The sequence below is a fragment of the Rasamsonia emersonii genome (assembly GCF_000968595.1).
Source record: "Rasamsonia emersonii CBS 393.64 chromosome Unknown ctg1118621760348, whole genome shotgun sequence".
Lineage (NCBI taxonomy): Eukaryota > Fungi > Ascomycota > Eurotiomycetes > Eurotiales > Trichocomaceae > Rasamsonia > Rasamsonia emersonii.
The window spans coordinates 11,264-31,460 of NW_013563062.1; the positions used below are offsets into that span (position 1 = coordinate 11,264).

General features: G+C 53.2%; 5 protein-coding genes across 5 annotated transcripts; 3 read left to right on the plus strand and 2 right to left on the minus strand.

Moving 5' to 3' along the window:
- Positions 1-162: 162 nt before the first annotated feature.
- On the minus strand, positions 163-4,190 carry T310_5953 (cytochrome P450 monooxygenase; the record flags this gene model as incomplete). Its single annotated transcript, XM_013471204.1, has 10 exons — positions 163-353; positions 404-485; positions 588-840; positions 889-1,001; positions 1,054-1,675; positions 1,729-2,354; positions 2,597-2,606; positions 2,891-3,114; positions 3,200-3,380; positions 3,649-4,190. 10 exons carry the CDS (start codon positions 4,188-4,190, stop codon positions 163-165), a joined length of 2,844 nt encoding a protein of 947 aa, XP_013326658.1.
- A 2,801-nt stretch (positions 4,191-6,991) lies between these two features.
- On the plus strand, positions 6,992-8,430 carry T310_5954 (uncharacterized protein; the record flags this gene model as incomplete). The annotated part of the gene is made up of 2 exons (XM_013471205.1): positions 6,992-7,277; positions 7,610-8,430. 2 exons carry the CDS (start codon positions 6,992-6,994, stop codon positions 8,428-8,430), a joined length of 1,107 nt encoding a protein of 368 aa, XP_013326659.1.
- A 1,380-nt stretch (positions 8,431-9,810) lies between these two features.
- On the plus strand, positions 9,811-13,131 carry T310_5955 (Pro-apoptotic serine protease nma111; the record flags this gene model as incomplete). The annotated part of the gene is made up of 5 exons (XM_013471206.1): positions 9,811-10,221; positions 10,275-11,256; positions 11,314-12,632; positions 12,703-12,900; positions 12,952-13,131. The coding sequence occupies 5 exons, from the start codon at positions 9,811-9,813 to the stop codon at positions 13,129-13,131; spliced, it is 3,090 nt and encodes a 1,029-aa protein (XP_013326660.1).
- Positions 13,132-13,520: 389 nt separating this feature from the next.
- Positions 13,521-14,969, minus strand: T310_5956 (uncharacterized protein; the record flags this gene model as incomplete). Its single annotated transcript, XM_013471207.1, has 6 exons — positions 13,521-13,539; positions 13,688-13,716; positions 13,775-13,801; positions 14,016-14,227; positions 14,291-14,708; positions 14,778-14,969. 6 exons carry the CDS (start codon positions 14,967-14,969, stop codon positions 13,521-13,523), a joined length of 897 nt encoding a protein of 298 aa, XP_013326661.1.
- A 586-nt stretch (positions 14,970-15,555) lies between these two features.
- T310_5957 (uncharacterized protein) lies at positions 15,556-19,784 on the plus strand (the record flags this gene model as incomplete). The annotated part of the gene is made up of 9 exons (XM_013471208.1): positions 15,556-15,952; positions 16,027-16,144; positions 16,196-16,793; positions 16,915-18,004; positions 18,199-18,644; positions 18,713-18,824; positions 18,985-19,389; positions 19,453-19,676; positions 19,737-19,784. 9 exons carry the CDS (start codon positions 15,556-15,558, stop codon positions 19,782-19,784), a joined length of 3,438 nt encoding a protein of 1,145 aa, XP_013326662.1.
- Positions 19,785-20,197: the final 413 nt, after the last annotated feature.

Below are 20,197 nucleotides of genomic sequence, written 5' to 3' on the forward strand. Positions count from 1 at the left end.
ATAGGCGGCAGCATGTAAAGTAAACTCAGGCACCGTATCAGGCACCACACTGCCTCCTTGATAAGTATAATCATCATCGTCATCGACTCCAGGCAACTATCTCTTCCTACCGAGGTAAATTATAGCTAAGTCAAAATATCATTCACGAACGTCTCTGAGCGATCACCTCAGCGTAAACACAAGCTTCAGTTCCGGAACACCGGCGGTAAATCGGTCCTGTATATTCGCGAGGAACTCTTGAATATCAAAGTTCGCCCCTTGCGGGAGGCTGATATCATATCTCTGTACCGTTCTGGCGATTACAGACCGCATCTCCATCATGGCAACACTCTTCCCTGCACACATGTACGGGCCTAGAAAAAAAAATTAGACAATACGAGCGCGAGGCAGTATCATTGCTGACCCATGGCAAATGGAACAAACGCATTTTTGTTGGTGATCAGCTCAGGACGCGACGTCCAGCGTTCGGGGATAAACTCGTCAGGCTGAGGGAAGTTACGCGCATCTGAGGCGATAAGCGTGATTTAAAGAAAAAGGGATTGGCATGAGATACCATGATGCAGTTGGAATGCCCCAATACAACAAACCGTGCCTTCGGGGATGTAGACGTCGCCAATCGTGATGCCGCCCTTGGGAGGGTAACGTTGCAGGTTAAAGAGAATCGGCGGGGCAAGACGTAAAGCTTCATTGATCACGGCATCAAGTAGAACTTGAGGTCGGGCACAGCTGTATGTATTGTCGGCATATGACTGCTCTACTTCCTCGCGGACCCTCTCCTGGTAGGAACGGTAGTAGGCCAGCAACATGAAGAGCACGGTAAGCGCCGAGCCCGTAGTATCGCTGCGATCTGGTCAGTTCCCATTGAGTAAATCAAGAAGCAAATCCCACCTCCCTGCTCCGATTATCAGACGGGAATCGGCGTCGAGCAACGCCCTGCCCTCTGCGTCATCCGGGGTCTGTTCCAACAAGTGACCCATGATGTCTGGTCTCGGGTTCGCTATCTATTATCACAACAAAAATGAGTACAGTCCCGTCCATTTAGCGTCCACTTACCAATCTCCTCTTCTTCACCTGCTCTACAGACCACACCTGGAACAGCTTCATCGGGCCGCCGATGACAAAGGCCAGTGACTCCGCAACGGTCAGCATCCATGGGACATGAGCCAGGAATGCGATTGCAGCAATCCCCTTCTGGATCTTCGTGAGGAGCGTGTTGGCGAAATCGCTAGACTCGCCCTCGATGAATCGCGTCGCGCTGCCGAAGCCTACGCCGCTCATCACATCGTAGACATAATGCAGGCAGAACTCGTTGACAAGAACCTCTTTGCCCGTGACTTGATCAAGTCTCGCCAGTAGTGCGTCGGTGAACTCTTCGATGCGAGGGCCGTAGTCAGTGAGAGCTACGATGAGGCGACTCTTGTTAGCTCCAAGTCTGCGACGCTGATTGATTTTCTCACCCTGCTTGAAGGCCGTATCCCAGATCTTGCGACGTTGTTTGTGGAACTCTGGATCCTGGTTGGTGTGCAGTGACTTCTGCGTTGCTCCATAAAACGGGCCCTTCTTGTTCCTTACTCCGAGCAATGGCGCAAGAGCGGCAGGATCACGTACCACCAATTCATTGGGGCCTGGACCGTGCATAAGACAAGCATACAGTCGTTTCTTTAGCATAGCATACCTGTTCTCACGTAGTCTCCATACTTCTGATGCAAATCAACGCAGACGCGATACCACCTGCTCTTGGACTTGACCACCTGGCGCAAAGACCAGAATTTCGACAATTTCGCTCCAAACGGCCCAGGAAAGTGTCTCAGTGGGTGGAAAAATACGCGATAGATGAGAGTGTTTGTCCAAAGAGAGGCGATAGCGCACGAAGTGGCCAAAAACGCGAGACGTTGCGCAGCCCAGAGATCTCCATTGATATCGCTTGTCTGCTGCAGGCCCAAGGCAACCAGGAAATGGGCTGCAATCACGCAACTCAGAATCGACAAGGGATATAGATCACCATTGACGTTTTTGACGACTGGTTGGAGGACGACTCCTGCGGTGACTGCCGTTGCGAGCACAACCACCGGGAGTTGCTGCTTCTCTGAAGACATTTCCAAGTCAATATCGCAGTGCTTGGATAGCAGTCCGCACTCGTCGACTGGACAGGATAGGGTGGTAAAATAGCCATAACCTCCGCAGTCGATCGAGACTGGACCTCCTGAAGTTCCAGAAGCGGGGCAGGTCGAGCTGCGAGCCCAACGTCCTGGGGATGGATGGCCGCATCCGATTGGCACTGAGGCTGTTTGCGTGTTTGCAATATCCTTATCTGGGCAGGTATATGCATGACGATAACACTCTTCCTGTCTTGGCTATATTTATGGAGTACCTCAACAGAAAGCAGAATTAAAACAGTTAAATGAATGACAGGAAAGTAGCCACTTCCTTGTGAGTCTGTGTCTATTCTGAGTACTCTCAATTATTATCTATGGGTCTATGGGCTATTAAACTGTCATTAAAAAAGCCTTAAATTGATAATCTCTTAAATTCATCTCTATTTCTCAGTTAGGCTTAGTATAAAATAAGCATCAAATCTCTGCTAACTTAACTGTACATAGAGGTTTCTATATAGCAACTTTAGCTTTGAAATTTAAGTAATTTTAGTTATAGTATTAGGTATAGTAAACAAAGAATATATAATCAAAAACGCCAAGATTATCCGTAACAAGCTCAATTAAACCCCGACCACTGCGGAGCATCGCAAGCGTTCTCTGCCTGGTCCCTGGCAATTTTCGACAGATTCCATCCCGATCGGTATCTCGTCCCGTCCGGGCCCGGCAAGCGTCTCTCGCCGAACCGGTACGAGAACGAAAACGCGCAAGTCTGCTGAGTATAGACGTAGACGTACTGAAAGCATCGAGGATGCTCGTCGCAGGCTTTCCCGCATTGCTCAAACGACTGGTGAGCCTCCTTTTGGACCGGAGTCATTTCGTCGGGCGGCGGTTGACGATTCCCTTGGATACCTAGGGGTCGGAAGAAGAGGTCCTCGGAGAAGTTGTACCAGTCTTCCCGCTCGGATGGTAGGTCCCGGCCCATGAAGTGCTCGTACATATCAGCGATGAGGAGGGGTTTCTGCGAGGAAAGAACGATCCGTCAGTTTCCGAATTTTCAGAGACATTTCAGGAGAGGGGATATCAGAATTGAATCGGTGACCAACTGTAGGATCCGCTCGCTGCTGCTCGAATTGCCAGATGGAATTCACGTCACCTGGAGTGACATGGTGCATCGTAATCAGGGGCTGGCACCAGTACCTCTCCCCAATGTACCGCCAGGCCCGAAACGAAGCGTATTCTGCCTCTCTCCTTGAAGCATGGGCTTGTAGAGCCTCAGCGGAATGCCTTTCTCTTGAAGTGCCTTCATGAGCGTATAATCACCGTAGATCTCATTCTGGACGATCCGGTCGTATCGCGCTGTTATATCGGCGTCCTCATCGAGGACTCGAGCCATGGTCGCACGCGACAGATTCCGCTGCCTCCATGGGCGAACGCCTCATTGTTGAAGTATGCCTGAGATCTGAGATATAGGGGCTCCGATGAATCCAGTCGTTCCAACCAGAGCATCAGGTTTGTCCATACGAGGTATGTGTCATCCTCCACAAAGACATACCAATCATGATCCGGTCGCATCGTCCATGTCTTCTTAAGCATGTGGATAAACTTGTATCGGTCCAATCTCCATGCCGCATCACTGCTGATGTCGCGGAGTGTCTGCACATCTTGGCCATGTTTCTGATAGTCCTGCAAAGTTCGGTCATAGTCAAACTCCGGACCGTTCTTGATCTCTTCGGTTACATTGTCCAAAACATCATAGACCCGATGGCGCCCCAGGGTCTGCGCCAGGTCCGAGAAGATGAGGGGGTCGCGGGCACACCGCAGTACTGTGAGGAGTTGGATGGGCAACTTATCATAGATCACATTGGCGCCCGTCTTGACAACAATGAGCGTGTTGGCCGCATTGGGGAATACATTGCATCGACGATCACCGTCTGACTGCGATGCGGGCGACGGCTGGTCTGGCAGATGCACAAGCTTCACACGCTGGCTCCCAATTGGATTCAGAAACAAACAGAAAAGAAAAACGAGGAAGAAAGCGAGAGCTATACTCAGGAGGATTCGAGGAATCACAGGTGAACGATGACGATGTTGCATAATGACGAGTGTGACCGCCAGATCGCAGTATGCGCCTCCATGGGGGTACAAGTACCATAGATAATAGGATCGTACGGCAATCCGTATGAATCCATTCCATGGGATCGCTTCTTTCCTTTAACTTATGGGTCTGCATTATTCGTTTCAGGGATCGAGAAAAAGAATCATAAATAACACACCTTAATCTGTGAATTATGCAGTACCGCTGTGACAATCCGGGCGCTTAGCAGGCGGCTACCTAAGCGTGGCCGCCCATCCTGTCGAAGCCCGCTACAAAAACGTGACTTGTAACCGCCCAATGTACCTCTCTCCAATCAGATCCCCAGCCCTGGACAAGCCTCGATATAGGGCTTTTTTTTTCGGCGGCTACTGTAATTTTATCCAGCCATCCAACGCGGTTATCGTTCCCTCCATCTTTGGCAGTATGATCACAAGTGACATCCGGCAGGCCGTGAAGCACGGAGATTGGCAAGAAAAGGTGTTGGTGTCGCATCTCGTCTCATAGTCAGCATAACAACTCGAAAGCGTAAATATTACTGGACTTTGGTTGAAAACGACCAATATGAGGGCCGGGTGATTTTCCAAAATTCTGAAATAGGAATTTCATAAGTCCTGTAAATAGAAATATTTCTATTTTAAGGGTCTTATTTGGCCATATCAGACAGTTCAATTTCGATGCTTGCTGGTTTATACTTATTAGTTCAATGTGAGCATGCAAGCAAGATCATAAAAAGATCCACGCCTATGGTTAGAACGATCTCGGGCTTAGACTAAATCGCAGTCATGCAATATGGCATGAAACGGGGCTCATTTCTTTTTCGGCAGGGAACCCATTAAAGCAAGCAGCTTTCCTCATGTTCAGAAGGCCGCGGCTGTTCATATTCGATTGTCTTGCTTCTTGCCTCTCCGCGTTCTTTTCGTTCGGACTCCGGCGTCCTAGCTCATCATGATGGTTCACTGCCGCTTGAGAGGTGTCTTGCTGCTTCTGATCTGGTCTTTGCTGTGAACAGTTAGCAGACAGGCCACCTTCCAGTTTATCAATCCGCCGGCGGCAGATGCCAACACAGCCAATCCGGTGTAGGCTGTCGGATCATACTTGAATATTCAATGGGTCTCGAGTGAGACTGATTATCTTGCGATGAGAATGGTCCACCAGCTATCGACAGTCGATGAATACGTCTATGTGTTTGGTGAGTTTTGTGTACTGATTTTCTTTCTTTCTGCAGAGACCCTAATGCATGTTGTCCTCCAGAAAATGTATCTGGTCTGTCGTCGTTCTCATGGCAGATTCAACTGGGGACCATGAACCTCTCGATCACACCGGAGTTCTTCCTCGATATTTTTATTCAGGGGCAAACACGTCCCTCCGCATGGAGCCATAGTTTCAATCTTACTGCAGATGCGAGCACCTCGAGGACTTTATCTGCCACGACTTCCTCCTCTCTTTGTCCACGACGTCGACAACAGTTCGAGTGACAAGTACTTCTAGTGGCTCCGATTTCACCACGTCTTCCGCTCCGCGGGTCCAGAATGACGGCTTGAGCACGGGAGCCAAAGCCGGCGTGGGCGTTACTGTTGCCGTCGCCGTCATCGCAGGTCTCTCTGCAGGGCTATTTATTGACCGATGTTGGAGACGGAAGACCGTCGAAACTCGACCTGTAATTGTGAATACCAAGTACCCTGGATCACCACAACGCGGAAAGCCACCAATGCAAGTATTGCAAGTACTGCAATCACCTCCCCATTATCCTTATGCAATACCCGAATTGCCCGGTGATGAACCGACGTCTCATGAGATGGCGCATGAGTCCTGGTTGTGAGCCAACTTGTTCCAGTATTGGACAGACTTTCTTTTTCGTAATGATATCATGCATTTGCTGTACATTGTACATACATGGATACGAAACTCGGGATGCTGTTAATAAGTGATGAGCGACGAGGACTGGATTGATTGGTTAACATGAACTGAGAGCAAGAAGATGATGAGGGAGGTCGCAAATATATGCTAATCTCCTATAAATCGACTGAAATCAGATCATCCAAAAGAAGGTTCTGGCGAAGTGATCATGTGCCATGGGAGCCACAAGGAAAGGAAAGGAACAGAAGCGAAGCCACTCTCACCAGGCCATGATAGTGCAGGCTTACCCAAGGAACGGGAAGCCATGCCTGGAGACGGGATGAATCAGCCACAGAACTCAGCTGACTAATGAGCCACATCACATGAGGTCACGAGGCGAGTTCGACATGATTCGACCCCTTCTTTGTCCGTAACTGTGCAGCTGCTTTCTTTGTTTGTATCTGAGGAAGGAGCCATCTGTTTAACTGAGGAAGGAACGACCTGTTGGGCACGCCTGCCCAAACAAGGAGGAGCAGCTCGGTGGGGAATAATCTCCGGTGTTCCGCGCGTGCGGGCTGGCCAATGACCGGGCTAGCGGAGAGCTAACGGCGGCCGCTGCATTAGCCCGCGCAGGCCGCAGCCAGCCGTTCTGCCAGAAAAAAGTCTTTCGACACCCCATCCCGCGCAACCAAACGCTGTCTCTCATCTGATATCTTCAGCACGCCCAACGGCCAATCACCACGCCTTCTCTGCTGCCTCTCTCGAGATCTTCCTGGCCTGGCCGTCCCCAGGGATCTGAGCTGCCTGTCCAACAAAAGCCCGTGGCCTCGCGCTCCCCGCAGCCGCGTCCCCATCCCTGGATTCCCCCCATCCACGCGCCCGGCCGCTCGCGCCGTGCCTGATCGATTCGTCTTGTCACCGGTAGTCGTGTCAGGATCGCCTGTCTGTCCGCTCGAGAGCCACGATGAATCCCAACCCCACCGGTTACCCTGCTCTCCAGCAGCATGGCAACCCCATGCTGTCGTCCCCGGCCGCTTATCCTGTCCAAGCGTCCAGCCCGGGTAACCAACAGCAGCTGCCTTTTTATCCGAATTCGATGTCTTCGTATCCCCAGCCACGAACCCCCCAGGGCCCTCATCCTCTCCAGCAGCACCAGCCCCAGCCCCAGCATTCCTTTAATCCCATGCCTGTCCAGTCCAGCGGCCCTGCGCCGGCCATGATGTCGTCCAGCATGCCGCAGCAACACCCTGGTAAGTCGTCGTTATTCCTCCCTCTACCTGTCATCGCCAGTCCCCAAGCCCCCAGGTCCAGGACGGGGCACGTCCAGGTCCCCATTATTACGTCGACGTCACCGACCCCGTAACCAGCCACACGCATTCAAGCTTCTGTCCGACCACACGGCCTGGTTGGGGTTGGACCGTGCTGCAGTGGCAGATCTGGTCCTACCTGGATGGTTGGGCTGGTGGCACCATGACGTTCTGATCTGTCCTTCCTTGTATCCACCTCGTGCCTCGTGGCTTCAGAACCGACCTGGGTATGGCGTGAACAATGGAACTAACGATAAGCGATCTCTCCACCGCAGGTCCCCACGCCAGCTTGCCTTTGTCTGCGCCTTCTCCCTATGCTCCGGCGACAATCCCGGCGACAACAGCTGCCTCGCCGTCGCACTCGCAGGAGCCCTCGACGCTGCCGACGACCGCTGTCCCGGCCACATCCCAGAATATGACGGCCCTCTCCAATTCGAACAACATGTTTCCCGCTCAGCAGAGACCGTCGCAACCGTCCAATCAACAGCCACAAGTCTCAGGGCCGTCAGCGGCCGCTCAGGCGCAGGCTGCTGCTCGAGAAAAAGCGCGCATCTCCACTCTCCTGGATATCAATTCAGCTCTCTTGCAGGAAGTCGTGAACCTCCAAGCAGCGGGAAAGGCTGGTGGTCCCCCTGCGCCTCCGGGTTCGCAGCAGAATTCGCCGACGCAAGAGCAGCAGGCCGCCTCTCCCGTCTCTTCGGCGGACCAGAACCACGCGAACGACGCGTCGAAACCTCCAGCGCAGAAGCCCAGCCAGGAATACATTGAATGCATGCGTCGCCTTCAGGCGAACCTGGCGTATCTGGCCACGATTGCGGACCGTGCGAAGAAATCGAGTGGAGTTATCCCTGCAGCCCCAGCAATCTTGACCCCTCCGCCCAACTTGCCCAGCTTGAACGAGATGTACGCAAAATTGAATGAACTATTCCCAGGACCTCACCGGGGACCACCGACAACTCCTCAGCAACAGCAGCAGCAGCAGCAACAACACCAGCAGCAGCAGCAGCAGCAGCAGCAGCAAAGGCCAGCCCAGCAGGGTTCCATCCCGGGCAATGCTGGACCCGGCCCGGTAGCGGTCGGAGACAACGGGGTGTGATTGAAGATCATATGGCCGTTTCCTGGTGGAAATTTCATGCTATACATGGCCGATGGATTCGTTCTGCTTCCTAGCAGACGACAAAAGTCGATCTCCCCCGGTTTCAGCCGGAGACCCGATCTTGGGAATCGGAGGGAGGAAATTCAGTGCCAGGAAAGACAGGTGTGGTTCTAGGTGGTCATACGAACGTCCTCCTAAGCCTTGGAGCATATTTGCCGCAGCACACTCTTCCAGGCCGAGCAGAGGCCCGTGTGCCTCTTCAAGATCAACAAAAAGCGAGACTATGAGCAGTTGGGACAATAACAATCACGACAAGACGTGACGGACTAGATATCAGGCGATCCACGGGACATAAGCCGCCGAACTCGCGGATGTGGACTCGATGATCCTCTCCGTTGGCGCCTTGCACATGTGGAACCTATTGTACAGTACAAAAAATTGTAATTCTATCGTGTCGGTTACTTCCATGTTCTTGCAGATTCATTTCTTGCGACCAATCGACTGAAAAACGAGTGTAAGACGAGATAGTCAATCCCACGTGTAGGTACAGCGCAATGTAAATGGTCGTTCCCAATCCCACCACACCGTTCCTTGCGATAATTTTCATCCCCACGTCAGCCAGCAGCTGACTTGTAATCGAGCAAAGACACCGTAATCAAAGCCCATCCGTAAGCCAGCGTGGGTGTGGACAGGGGAGTTGGGAGCAGCTGAGCTGGTGGCCCAATCATGGCCCGCGGAAACCTGCGGCGGAGGAGCACCCGCAAGTTTTGCCTCAGCGGCTGTTCTGGTGACTGATCCGCCCTGCTCACGCGCTCCTCCTGCCTCACCCTCCCTCTCGGACAGGAACTCTGGTTGCAAAAGACCTCCAGCACCGCTGCACCGTGAGCCTGAGGTGTTGCGGTATTGTGGATGTCCCCTGTCCTGCTCCTGGTGCGCAGAAGGGGCTCCTCTGTTGCTACTGCAGCTTCTGGTCCGGCTGCATCGCCGCTGCTACGACTACCACCTGCACCACCACCACCTCCTCCTCCTCCTCCTCTTGCTCCTCTTGCAGCACCGCACTATTGTCACAAGAACACGACTGGTCTGCCTGGATCCAGCACTCGCTCCGCATCTCTTCCTAATTCGCTGTCGGTTTCGTGCTGCCCTCTGCAAGCCAAGTTGATTTCCGGTCGGGTCGGGCGACAATACTCTCGTCAGCTGCAGGATCCTTATAATAATTTACATTCGCGTCACTTCGGCTACGTCGGACGTCTCTCCGTAAAGAGATACGCGAGGGACACAAATATACGAATCTCCCCCTCCCTGTCATCTCTCCCTAAAGAGACTCTCCGGTTCCACGCCCCCCGACTCGTCCGCCGGTTCTTCTCTACCACCCTCAGCATGGAGAAGAACGGTGAGACCCGTGCCAAACGCAAGCGCAGTCCCGTTGCAGCATCGGATCGGCCAGCGAAGCATCTCAAGCCCGAGTCGTCTGCCCTGACCCCCGGAGACAGCACTCCTGCCAACGGCACCGTCTACGATATCGAAGATGAGGAGGACGAAACACCCATGTTGCCCATGGGGCCAACCCAAGCAGACTCTCCCGAGTGGCAGGCAACGATCGAAAGGGTGGTGAAGAGCGTCGTGTCCATACACTTCTGTCAGACGTGCTCCTTCGACACCGAGCTTTCCATGTGCAGCCAGGCGACCGGGTTCGTCGTCGACGCCGAGAAGGGATATATCCTGACCAACAGACACGTAGTCTGTGCAGGACCCTTCTGGGGTTACTGTATTTTTGACAATCATGAGGAAGTGAGTTTGAATCATTTTTGGATTTGTGTTTCAGCACTAATATCTGCTGCCAGTGCGATGTTCGCCCTATCTACCGAGACCCTGTCCACGACTTCGGAATTCTCAAATTTGATCCCAAGGCCATTAAGTACATGGAGGTGACGGAGCTGAAACTGAACCCGGAAGCTGCGCGCGTTGGAGTAGAAATCAGGGTGGTCGGTAATGATGCTGGAGAGAAGCTGAGCATTCTGTCAGGTGTGATTAGTCGTCTGGATCGAAATGCTCCCGAGTACGGCGAAGGCTACAGTGATTTCAACACAAACTACATTCAAGCGGCAGCCGCTGCAAGCGGTGGAAGTTCTGGAAGTCCCGTGGTCAATATCGATGGCGACGTCGTGGCTCTCCAGGCCGGCGGTCGTGCCGATGGTGCCGCCACGGATTACTTCTTGCCTTTGGATCGCCCCCTCCGGGCTTTAGAGTGCATCCGGAGGGGCGAGCCTGTTACTCGGGGAACCATTCAGACGCAGTGGTTGATGAAACCTTTCGATGAATGTCGTCGACTGGGTCTGACCCCAGAGTGGGAGGCTGCCGTTCGCAAGGCCGCGCCCACGGAAACTGGGATGCTGGTTGCAGAGATCGTCTTGCCAGAGGGTCCCGCTGATGGCAAACTCCAGGAAGGCGATGTGCTTTTGAAGGTCAATGGGGAACTTCTCACTCAGTTTGTGAGGCTTGATGACATCCTTGACTCAAATGTTGGCAAAGTTGTCCGGCTGCTTGTACAGCGTGGCGGTCAAGACATTGAGGTAGAGTGTAGAGTTGGCGATTTACATGCCATCACTCCCGATCGCTTTGTGACTGTAGCTGGAGGGACCTTCCACGATCTCTCTTATCAGCAGGCCAGACTTTATGCCATTGCCGTTCGAGGAGTGTACGTCTGCGAGGCAGCGGGATCATTCAAGCTTGAAAATACTTTGTCGGGATGGATCATCGATTCCGTTGATAAACGACCCACCCGTAACCTTGATGAATTTATTGAGGTCATGAAAACGATACCTGGTAAGTTATATTAAGGGAGTGTTCTTATACTTGTGGAGGCCTGACTTTTTGTTGCAGATCGCGCGAGGGTCGTGATTTCCTACAAGCACATTCGAGATCTTCACACTCGAGGGACGAGCATTGTGTATATTGATCGTCATTGGCATCCCAAGATGCGGCTTGCGAAACGGAATGACGAGACGGGTTTGTGGGATTTTACCGATATTGCTGATCCTATTCCCGCGGAGCCTCCCGTGCCTAGGAAGGCCGACTTTATTCACTTGGATGGAGTGAGCCAGCCTGCCGCTGCTGACATCGTACGCAGCTTCGTCCGGGTCTCCTGCACGATGCCGTTGAAGTTGGACGGTTTCCCGCAGGCAAAGAAAACGGGATTTGGTCTGGTTATCGACGCGGAGAAAGGCCTTGTAGTCGTGTCCAGAGCCATTGTCCCCTATGATCTGTGTGACATCAACATCACAGTCGCTGATTCGATCATCGTGAGCGGCAAGGTGGTGTTTTTGCATCCATTGCAGAACTACACCATTGTGCAGTATGATCCGAGCCTGGTGCAGGCACCGGTGAAAACTGCCCAACTCAGTACGGAGCATATCAAGCAGGGTCAAGACACCATTTTTGTTGGGTTCAACCAAAACTTCCGCATCGTGGTTGCGAAGACGACGGTCACCGACATCACGACGGTTGCTATTCCGGCCAATGCCTCTGCCCCGCGGTATCGCGCAATCAATCTGGATGCCATCACCGTGGATACAGGCCTTAGCAGCCAGTGCACGAACGGTGTCCTACTGGGGGAGGATGGCGTCGTCCAAGCCCTGTGGTTGAACTATCTTGGCGAGCGGACTCCGAACTCGCACAAGGATGTAGAGTATCATCTCGGCTTTGCGACGCCTTCGCTTCTTCCCATCATCAGCAAGATCCAGCAGGGGATCATCCCCAAGCTCCGGATATTGAACATGGAGAGCTATGTGATCCAGATGAGTCAGGCTCGGATCATGGGGGTCTCCGAGGAATGGATCCAGAAGGTGGCCATCGCCAATCCATCTCGACATCAACTGTTCATGGTGCGAAAGGTGGACTGCCCTCCTCCTTCTTTTACGGCGCAGGCAGATGCTCTACAGGAGGGGGACATTATCTTGACCCTGAACGGCAAGTTGATCACGCGCGTGTCCGAATTCGATATCATGTACGACCATGAATACCTGGATGCGCTGATCGTGCGGAATGGGCAAGAGATGCGTGTCAAGGTTCCGACGGTGCCTACCGAGGATCTCGAGACAGACCGGGCGGTCGTGTTCTGCGGGGCGGTGTTGCAGAAGCCCCATCATGCTGTCCGGCAGCAGATCTCCAAGCTACACAGCGAGGTCTACGTCAGTGCCCGGGTATGTGATTGTCATTTACGCTTGAGTGAGGATTTGGTCTTGAGTGATGATTTGCTAACTCTTTTCTCAGAGTCGTGGTTCGCCTGCTTATCAATACGGTTTGTCGCCCACCAACTTTATTACGGCGGTCAATGGCGTGGAGACGCTGGATCTGGACAGCTTCGTGAGAGAAGTGAACAAGATCCCTGACAACACGTATTTCCGTCTTCGTGCTGTTACGTTTGACAACGTGCCATGGGTTGTCACCATGAAGAAGAATGATCATTATGTGCGTTTCCTTGGCGTATACGTTCATGAAATAATGCTAACTATGGTTTAGTTCCCCATGTCCGAGTACATCAAGGACCCCAGCTCACCAGCGGGGTGGAGGACGATAACATACGAAAAAGGACAAGAAAAGCAAGGTGTGTCTGCAGACACGACCAACCTGAATGCGGATGCGATGGACGAGGGTTACGACGGCGGAGGCAGCGACATCGAGCCGGATGGAGGAGAATAGACAGGTGACTGATTTCTTTAGGTCTGTAAATTAGAAGGCTTGGAAAGGCAGCTATTCTTGTGCACTGTACAGAGTAGAACGAATACACAGGTCTGGATACCTGAGAAAATCATAAACTAGAAGTAATGGTTGATGATGGATAAATAATAATGGATTTGTCATGCTCATGACACACTGTCCGTGCGAGATGGTCTATCTCACCAATTCACCAATTTCCGATTCGCCTATACAAGGTAAAAAAAAAGGTCTGTTCGATGAGTCGTCGTCGGAGACTTGTCATGGACCTGTACATACATAGCCTATCGGTTATTATTAATTATCAAGAAGATCTAGAAGGCAAGGCAAGGGAATGAAATAAAACAGGAGATGAAGTCATGAAACATGGGATTCTAATCTAATCTAAAGGATCTAATATAATATAATTAATTAATGCAATGCAAATCTGAAGGAAGGAGGCCTGATACTGCAATTTAATGGTTTACACTATTAGTTCCCTGTTAATAACAAGCATTACTAACAGGTAGTATGCATGATGTATGTACTGTACAGTACATACCTATTTTGGCTATTACGCCCGGCACAGCTCTAGGAGCCAGTAAGTAATAAATAAGCTCGGTTTGCAATCGCTCTTTTTTTTACCTACTTGATCGAGCATAGAACTCCTATCTCTCTACATTTTATCTTTTTATTGGATTGATTCTTACTTACTTAAATAAACAGAGAGAGAGCTGCGATAAAAAGAAAAGAAAAGAAAAACCCCCTCATCAACAAACACATTCATCCTGTGTATCTATCGATCGATCGATCTATTTCACCGCCTAACAACCTTCCCCGCAGCCTTCCTCACCCCATCCCTGATCAATGCCAGCGTCTCAATGACGCACTCCTCGCTCGAGACGGCAGCGAACTTGCCCCCCTGGCGGACTTTTCCCAACTCGGTCTGTGCGCCGTCTTTGTTGATTCGGATCAGGTTTTCCGGAGGGGGATAGTAGGGCGCAGATTTCGAATGTTAGGTCCTCGTTTGGGATGGCCATGAAGTTGGTGACTTTGTCGTGGCCGTTGAATCTTGGGCCTGGGAGGGGGGTGTCTGGACAGCCTAGCTGTTAGATAGCAGTATCTAAGACAATGATGAAGAACAAGAAGGTATGTATGTGCCTACCCTCCCATCGACTACTTTCCAACCCCTTCGTCAAATGATGAATACGACCATCCTGATGATGGATGTACAGCAAATGCAAGACACGGTCATCCGACACGACGACCGAATGCGGCGTCCCCTCCTGCGCATGGACATGCACGGGGATGGAAGGGAGGAATTCCCATTTTCCATCGTTCTGGATCCTGACACCCTGCAGACGCCCGGCCAGGTCCTGGAAGAAGACCATGTACCCCCCGCCACCGCAGGAGGAGGAAGAGGAGGCAGCAAAGCAGCCGCTCAGTCTGCTGGAGGGGTGGATGGCGATGTCATCATCATCATCCTGCTCTCCCTGGAGGGGGATTTCGGCCCACTCATCCTCGTCGGCGTCGAACTTGTAGCATTTGAGGGTGTTGTTCGTGTCGACGCAGAAGACGCATCGCTGGAGAAAGATCAGTAGATACACAAATGTATATCGGATTTATTCACCTCATCCTCATTCAACAGGTACAGCGCCGGCGTGTCCTTCCTCACATCCGACGCGATAAAGACCTGGTCGTATCTCACTCCCCGTCCAGAGTTTCTCAATCAGATCGTTGTCCTCTTCCACAACTAGGTAAATGCCCTTTCGGTCTCCGTCGTCTGGGATGGCGCCCGAGGCGGCTTGGAGATAGTGGACGAGATCCTGCGGGGTGAAGCTCATTGTGTTTGCTACCAGAAACGAAGTTCGAGGTGTTTACCAGATATGGTGATAAAGGATAGCCAACGTTTGGTCCGTATATATCATGTGCAGCTGGTTTCGTTCACTCGAACTCGCGGGGCTCAGCTCAGCTCAGCTATCGACGTGGCACCAGTGATGATGTTTCCAACAATGTCCATGCACAGCTCGCAGGAGAGGCGAATTCTGTTGCATTGGGTCGATTTCTGTCTGCATGAACATTTACGGTAACTTTCAGCTAATGCATGCGGCCAGATTAGGGTCGGATGGCAACGAGATCCAGCCAGCCTCGTACATAGGGCTGAGGGAGAACTTCCCAGCTCCAGAGGTATGTACTGTACCATCTGATCTCTCCATCAAGCGTTACCCTTCCACTTTGCCTCTACACTGTAATATTCCTGCCATATTTGTCTGGCCATGCCCGACTTCGTCCTAGACCCGGAATTCTACGACGTCGCCTGGGATCGCCTCCCGGAGCCCGAGGCCCATGGGGGCTTGCAATTCTCCCAAGTCCAGAACCGAAACGAGTGGATCGTCAAGCTGCAATTCGAGCAAGACGGAGAAACACACTATGGCACGGGCTTCTACGTCAACATCCCCCACCAGGCCAGCAGGAACCGTGATGTCCATGTCATCCTCACGGCGGGCCACAACCTCGTCGACTCCAGGGGCAAGATGTCGCAGAACCTGCAGATCCTCCAGCCAGCTGGTCGAGGGCCGCCGATCTCCCAAGGCCAAGGCCTGCAGTTGTTCGTCTCGGAGTCTTATCGAAGCAACCCCAGCCAAGCCAACGCGGCGAATGACTACGGAGCGATCCTCGTCCCCAGGGGCAGTATTGCTGGCTCCCCCCCGCGCCTTCGGCTTCGGCTTCGCTCTCAAGCTCGGTCACGATAATCTCCGGGGCGACGATCTAGATGTCAGCGGCTACCGGGTGGACTCGACGCCGGGGCAGCCGGAAACGAGCGCAGGTAAAGAAGAAGACGATAATGATGTTGCTGTTGATGAATTCACACTGATATAGCTGACTATATAACGAACACAGGACGCTGCATCGGCTGCCATGCGGACCAACTCGAATACAATGTCCTGACACAGCAGGGGCTGAGCGGGTCGCCCGTGTTTATGCCCTACAAGGGGCACGAAACTGCCGTGGCTATCCAGTAGGTTCCTATCTTCAATCCTATCCCAGTTGATCTTCTGACAACTACCAGCAACAACGGCCCCAAACGCCGCGGTCGAGGAAGCAGAGGAACCCGGCTCAACGAGACCGTTCTCGGGGAGATCTTCCGCTGGGTCGGGGTGGGATACGCGCAGAAATCGCTCAAGGTCTTCAACCCCCAAGCACCGCCGGAGGGCTTATATCTCCGGTTCCCCCCAGACCAGGAGTATGCCTGGGTGCGGCTGGGGGCCGCCGGGCTGGAGACGAGTTTCGACATCCTGCCCGCGTATGCGCCGCCCACGTCGGCGGATTCGACCAGTCCTCCTCCTCCTTTGTACGTTTTCCGGTTCAGACCGCCGCCGGGATGGCCCGGTGACAAGAAGAAGAAGCGATGGGTGCTGTGGGATGTCGTCAGGCAGGGCGTGACGTTGACTGATACCCTGCAAGACTTTTGCTTTCCGCAGATCATACCGGATAAGAACCCGGACATGTTTAGGATTGTCCTGGACAACAAGCAAGGAGGGCCCCTGGGCCAGCTTGTCGAATTGCGGATGCAGGCCACCAAGATCACACCGCAGGATATCAAGCTGGGAGCTGTGGACACGCCGGAGGTCTCGTTTGGGAAGTATCTCAGGGGGAAGAAGGAAAAGGTAGGCACATGGCACGCTCGACTCTTGACTCTCAAGGCTGGAAGGCTGACAAGCGTAATTAGTTCAACAATTTTTGTTGGGAATAACGGAACCCTGCTATGTGGCTGCTGTCTCTGTCTAGTACTGGAATACAAGTCATGACAACATCGATTCCTTGCTCCTTCCTGTAAAATCCTGCCAGTTCGTCTTTGCTCGACCTTCAAGCTCTCTCCGCGGCTTGAATAGCTGGCGGCAACGCTTCCTCTTCTTCCCCCTTCACCTGTCTATCATGAAGTCTCCGTCTCACCACCTTGCGAACCAAGGGTACGTTGTCCTGAAAGAGCCGAACGCAAGAGGAGACACCCCCAATCACCCCGTCAACCGCGGCGGCAATGAACCCGAAGAACCGCCCTGCCCAGTGCGGCGCAACCCGGCGCCCCGCGACAAAGGCGCTGTCGATCAGGATAATGACCCCCGTCACCAAGGGGATCAGCTGGCCGGGGGCCTGCAAGTCGGATGTCGGGGACAGATGATTCCACCGCACGGTGAGCTCGACTGCCACAACCTCCAAAACCCAGATCAGCCAGCGCAGGAGCCGGATCGTGGTCCCAAGGTCGTCCCAGCGGATGATCTCGCCGATCTGCTCTTCCTCTTGCTGACTGGTCTCCTTACGGGCCTCCTTGTAACAGTTCCAGGCAATGGTGGTGACACGGGCGCCCTTGTAGGCGAACGAGAGCGAGGTGAGGGCGTCGATGATGCAGTACACGAGGGCCAGATAGCGGAACCAGCCGTGGAGGGACACCTTCGCGAAGAAGAACATCACGCCGGGCGTCTGCAGGGCCGGCAGCGTGTCGACCAGGCGGGCAAAAGTCCAGACCAGGGCGGCGCACGTCGCCAGCTCGGGGAGCAGCAGGGCGATCAGGCCGATGGTCTCGCCGACGATGGTCCGGGGGTTCAGAAGGGTCATCTTGGCCGGGAAGGACACGCTCATGAGGACGAGCAGGACGATGACCGCTTCGCTCGGACTGAAGACTGCTCGCGCCGCGAAAACATACCACGACGCCAGGATAGAGAGCGTGATGCTGCCCGAGGCCACCTTGAGGCCCTTGCCGTAGTCTTCTTTGTCGCCGTAGTTGTAGAGGATCATGCCCAGCGCCTGCAGATAGACGCCGACGCGCACCCCGAGGCCGTACAGGTCTTGCGCGGCGTCTGGATTGCCTGGCTGCTCCATTGTATATCAGAAAATGGAAAATAAATCAGGTAGAAACCCGTGTTCGGCCAGGGGTATCTGCGATGAGATATGTAGATGTAGAAAGAAAGATTCAGTAATTTCCCACGCCTCCGCTATATACAGCTTGCCTAATCGGGAAGAGGTTAGCAGATTCATATAATTCCAAATATTGGCAATTGCTAGAGGATCGTACAGACGAACTGGCAGGGGATCGTAATCGAAGATCGAAGATCATCCAGCTGCTTCTCGCGTACAACGCGGATCCGTCAACACCCTCCGCGGACGATGACGACTCGACGCCGCTGCTCAACGCGGTCAAGACGTACCAGGACCCGGCCGTGATCAGCGCACTGGTCGACGCCGGCGCATCGCCCACCGCCGCGAACCGCAAAGGGAAGACGGCGGAGGGAGTGGCGACGAAGAGGAAAGACCGCGCTCGCATGCGTGCCCTGCTGCCCCGGGCGCAGAGGGCCAGCAAGCGACTGCCTGTCATTCTCATGCTCACCGGCTTCGTGCTGTTCGTCGTCGCGTGGGCCAACAAGAACGTCAAGGTTGCCGTCGCCGGCGGGGCCTTTGTCGCAGCGGCAGCTATCGAGAAGCGATTCAAACTGAGCGGCGTGTTTGACTCGAGAATTCCAAAGGTACGCCTCCTATTGCAACTATACACCTCTTTCTGTCCTTGTGAAGCTCCTGCTAACCAAGTCAACAGAGACTGGCACGCCCCCAGCCGGTAGCTCAATTCAAGAAGGACATCAACGACTACATCGAGGAGACCAAGCTGAATCGATTCTTCCCCCCCGGGCAACCAATTCCTGGAGACGGTCGTGGAAAAGGCTGTCGAGTTAGATAGGGACCCGAAAAACACGCTCGATCCGAAAGACCTGACCAGACTCGCTCTGTACCAGCCCGTTCTATACTGCGGTAAGCCAATCCCCCTCCCCCCCCTTTTGTGTGTATCGATCCTGACTGACCCGCAAACAGACGACAGCTCATCAATGAGAAGAGACCAGCGCGGCGAGCACCAGAAAGAGCTCGTCAAACGCATCACCAGCATCACCACACGGGTGGTATCGGACGGCGAAGGCATCGAGCTGCGCTTCATCAACCGGGCGACGGAGCCGATCTTCTCCAAGCCCAGCGTGGACATCATCGACAACATCATGTCCGGCCTGCCCCTGGACGGAGCGACGGATATCGGGACGCACCTGCGACGCAAAGTCCTGAGTGAGGTCGTATACCGCCCGCTCGAAACCAACACGTTCACGCGGCCAGTCCTCTTGTCCATCACGACCGACGGCCGACCCGAGCCCGAGAAGGAGACTGTGCTGAAGGACGCCATTCTCGAATGTGGGAAGATCCTGCGGAAGCATGGATACGATCCGGAGGGTAGGTTTCGTAGAAAGTTGTTTCCAGCGGGTTTTGAGAGGCTTCATTTCTGACGTCCACCAGTCGTCCGCTTCCAGATCAGCCAAATCAGGACCGATGAAAAAGCAGAGAGCTTCCTAGAAAGCCTCGATTCGGATCCGGAACTCAAGGACGTCCTGTACTGCACGTCTGGTATTAATATTACTCCACTCATGGCTTCAACAAGGAGGGAAGCTAATGATGATACAGAACGGTTGGATGAGAAATTCAAAACGCTGAGGGACAATGACTCGCGACTGGAGCAGTGGGTGAGTCAGCTGTCTTTATATCCGTTAAAATACTGAACTGACCCTTTTGATTGATTCCAGCTTCTTGAGCTGCTGATGGGGCCTATTACCAATGCGGACCAGGCTTGATATGCACGCAGATATATGCAGCAGGAATAACACGACTGACATGGTAGTAATGATTCCTTGGAGAAGGGATGGACCAGCATATTGCAATACAGGAGAGACTCAGAAGGCAGGAAATATGACCACAGTCTATAACCAAATTTCTTTTCTTTTCTTTTAGCAAGGGCAGATGAACAGTGTACTAAGCGCGAGGAGGATGAGGAAGGAGTTCTCCGGATTAGTACCTACCTACCTAGGCAGGTATCTAATCCACTCGCAACCTCGCATCCCATTGGACAACCTCGGCAGCAGAACCCCTTCTCCTGATAAAAAACGCACACGAATGGGTGTCAACAAATCGGCCCGGATGGTCTAGTTGGTATGATTCACGCTTAGGGTTCTTCCCTGATATGAATCCCGATTTGTGTGAGGTCCCG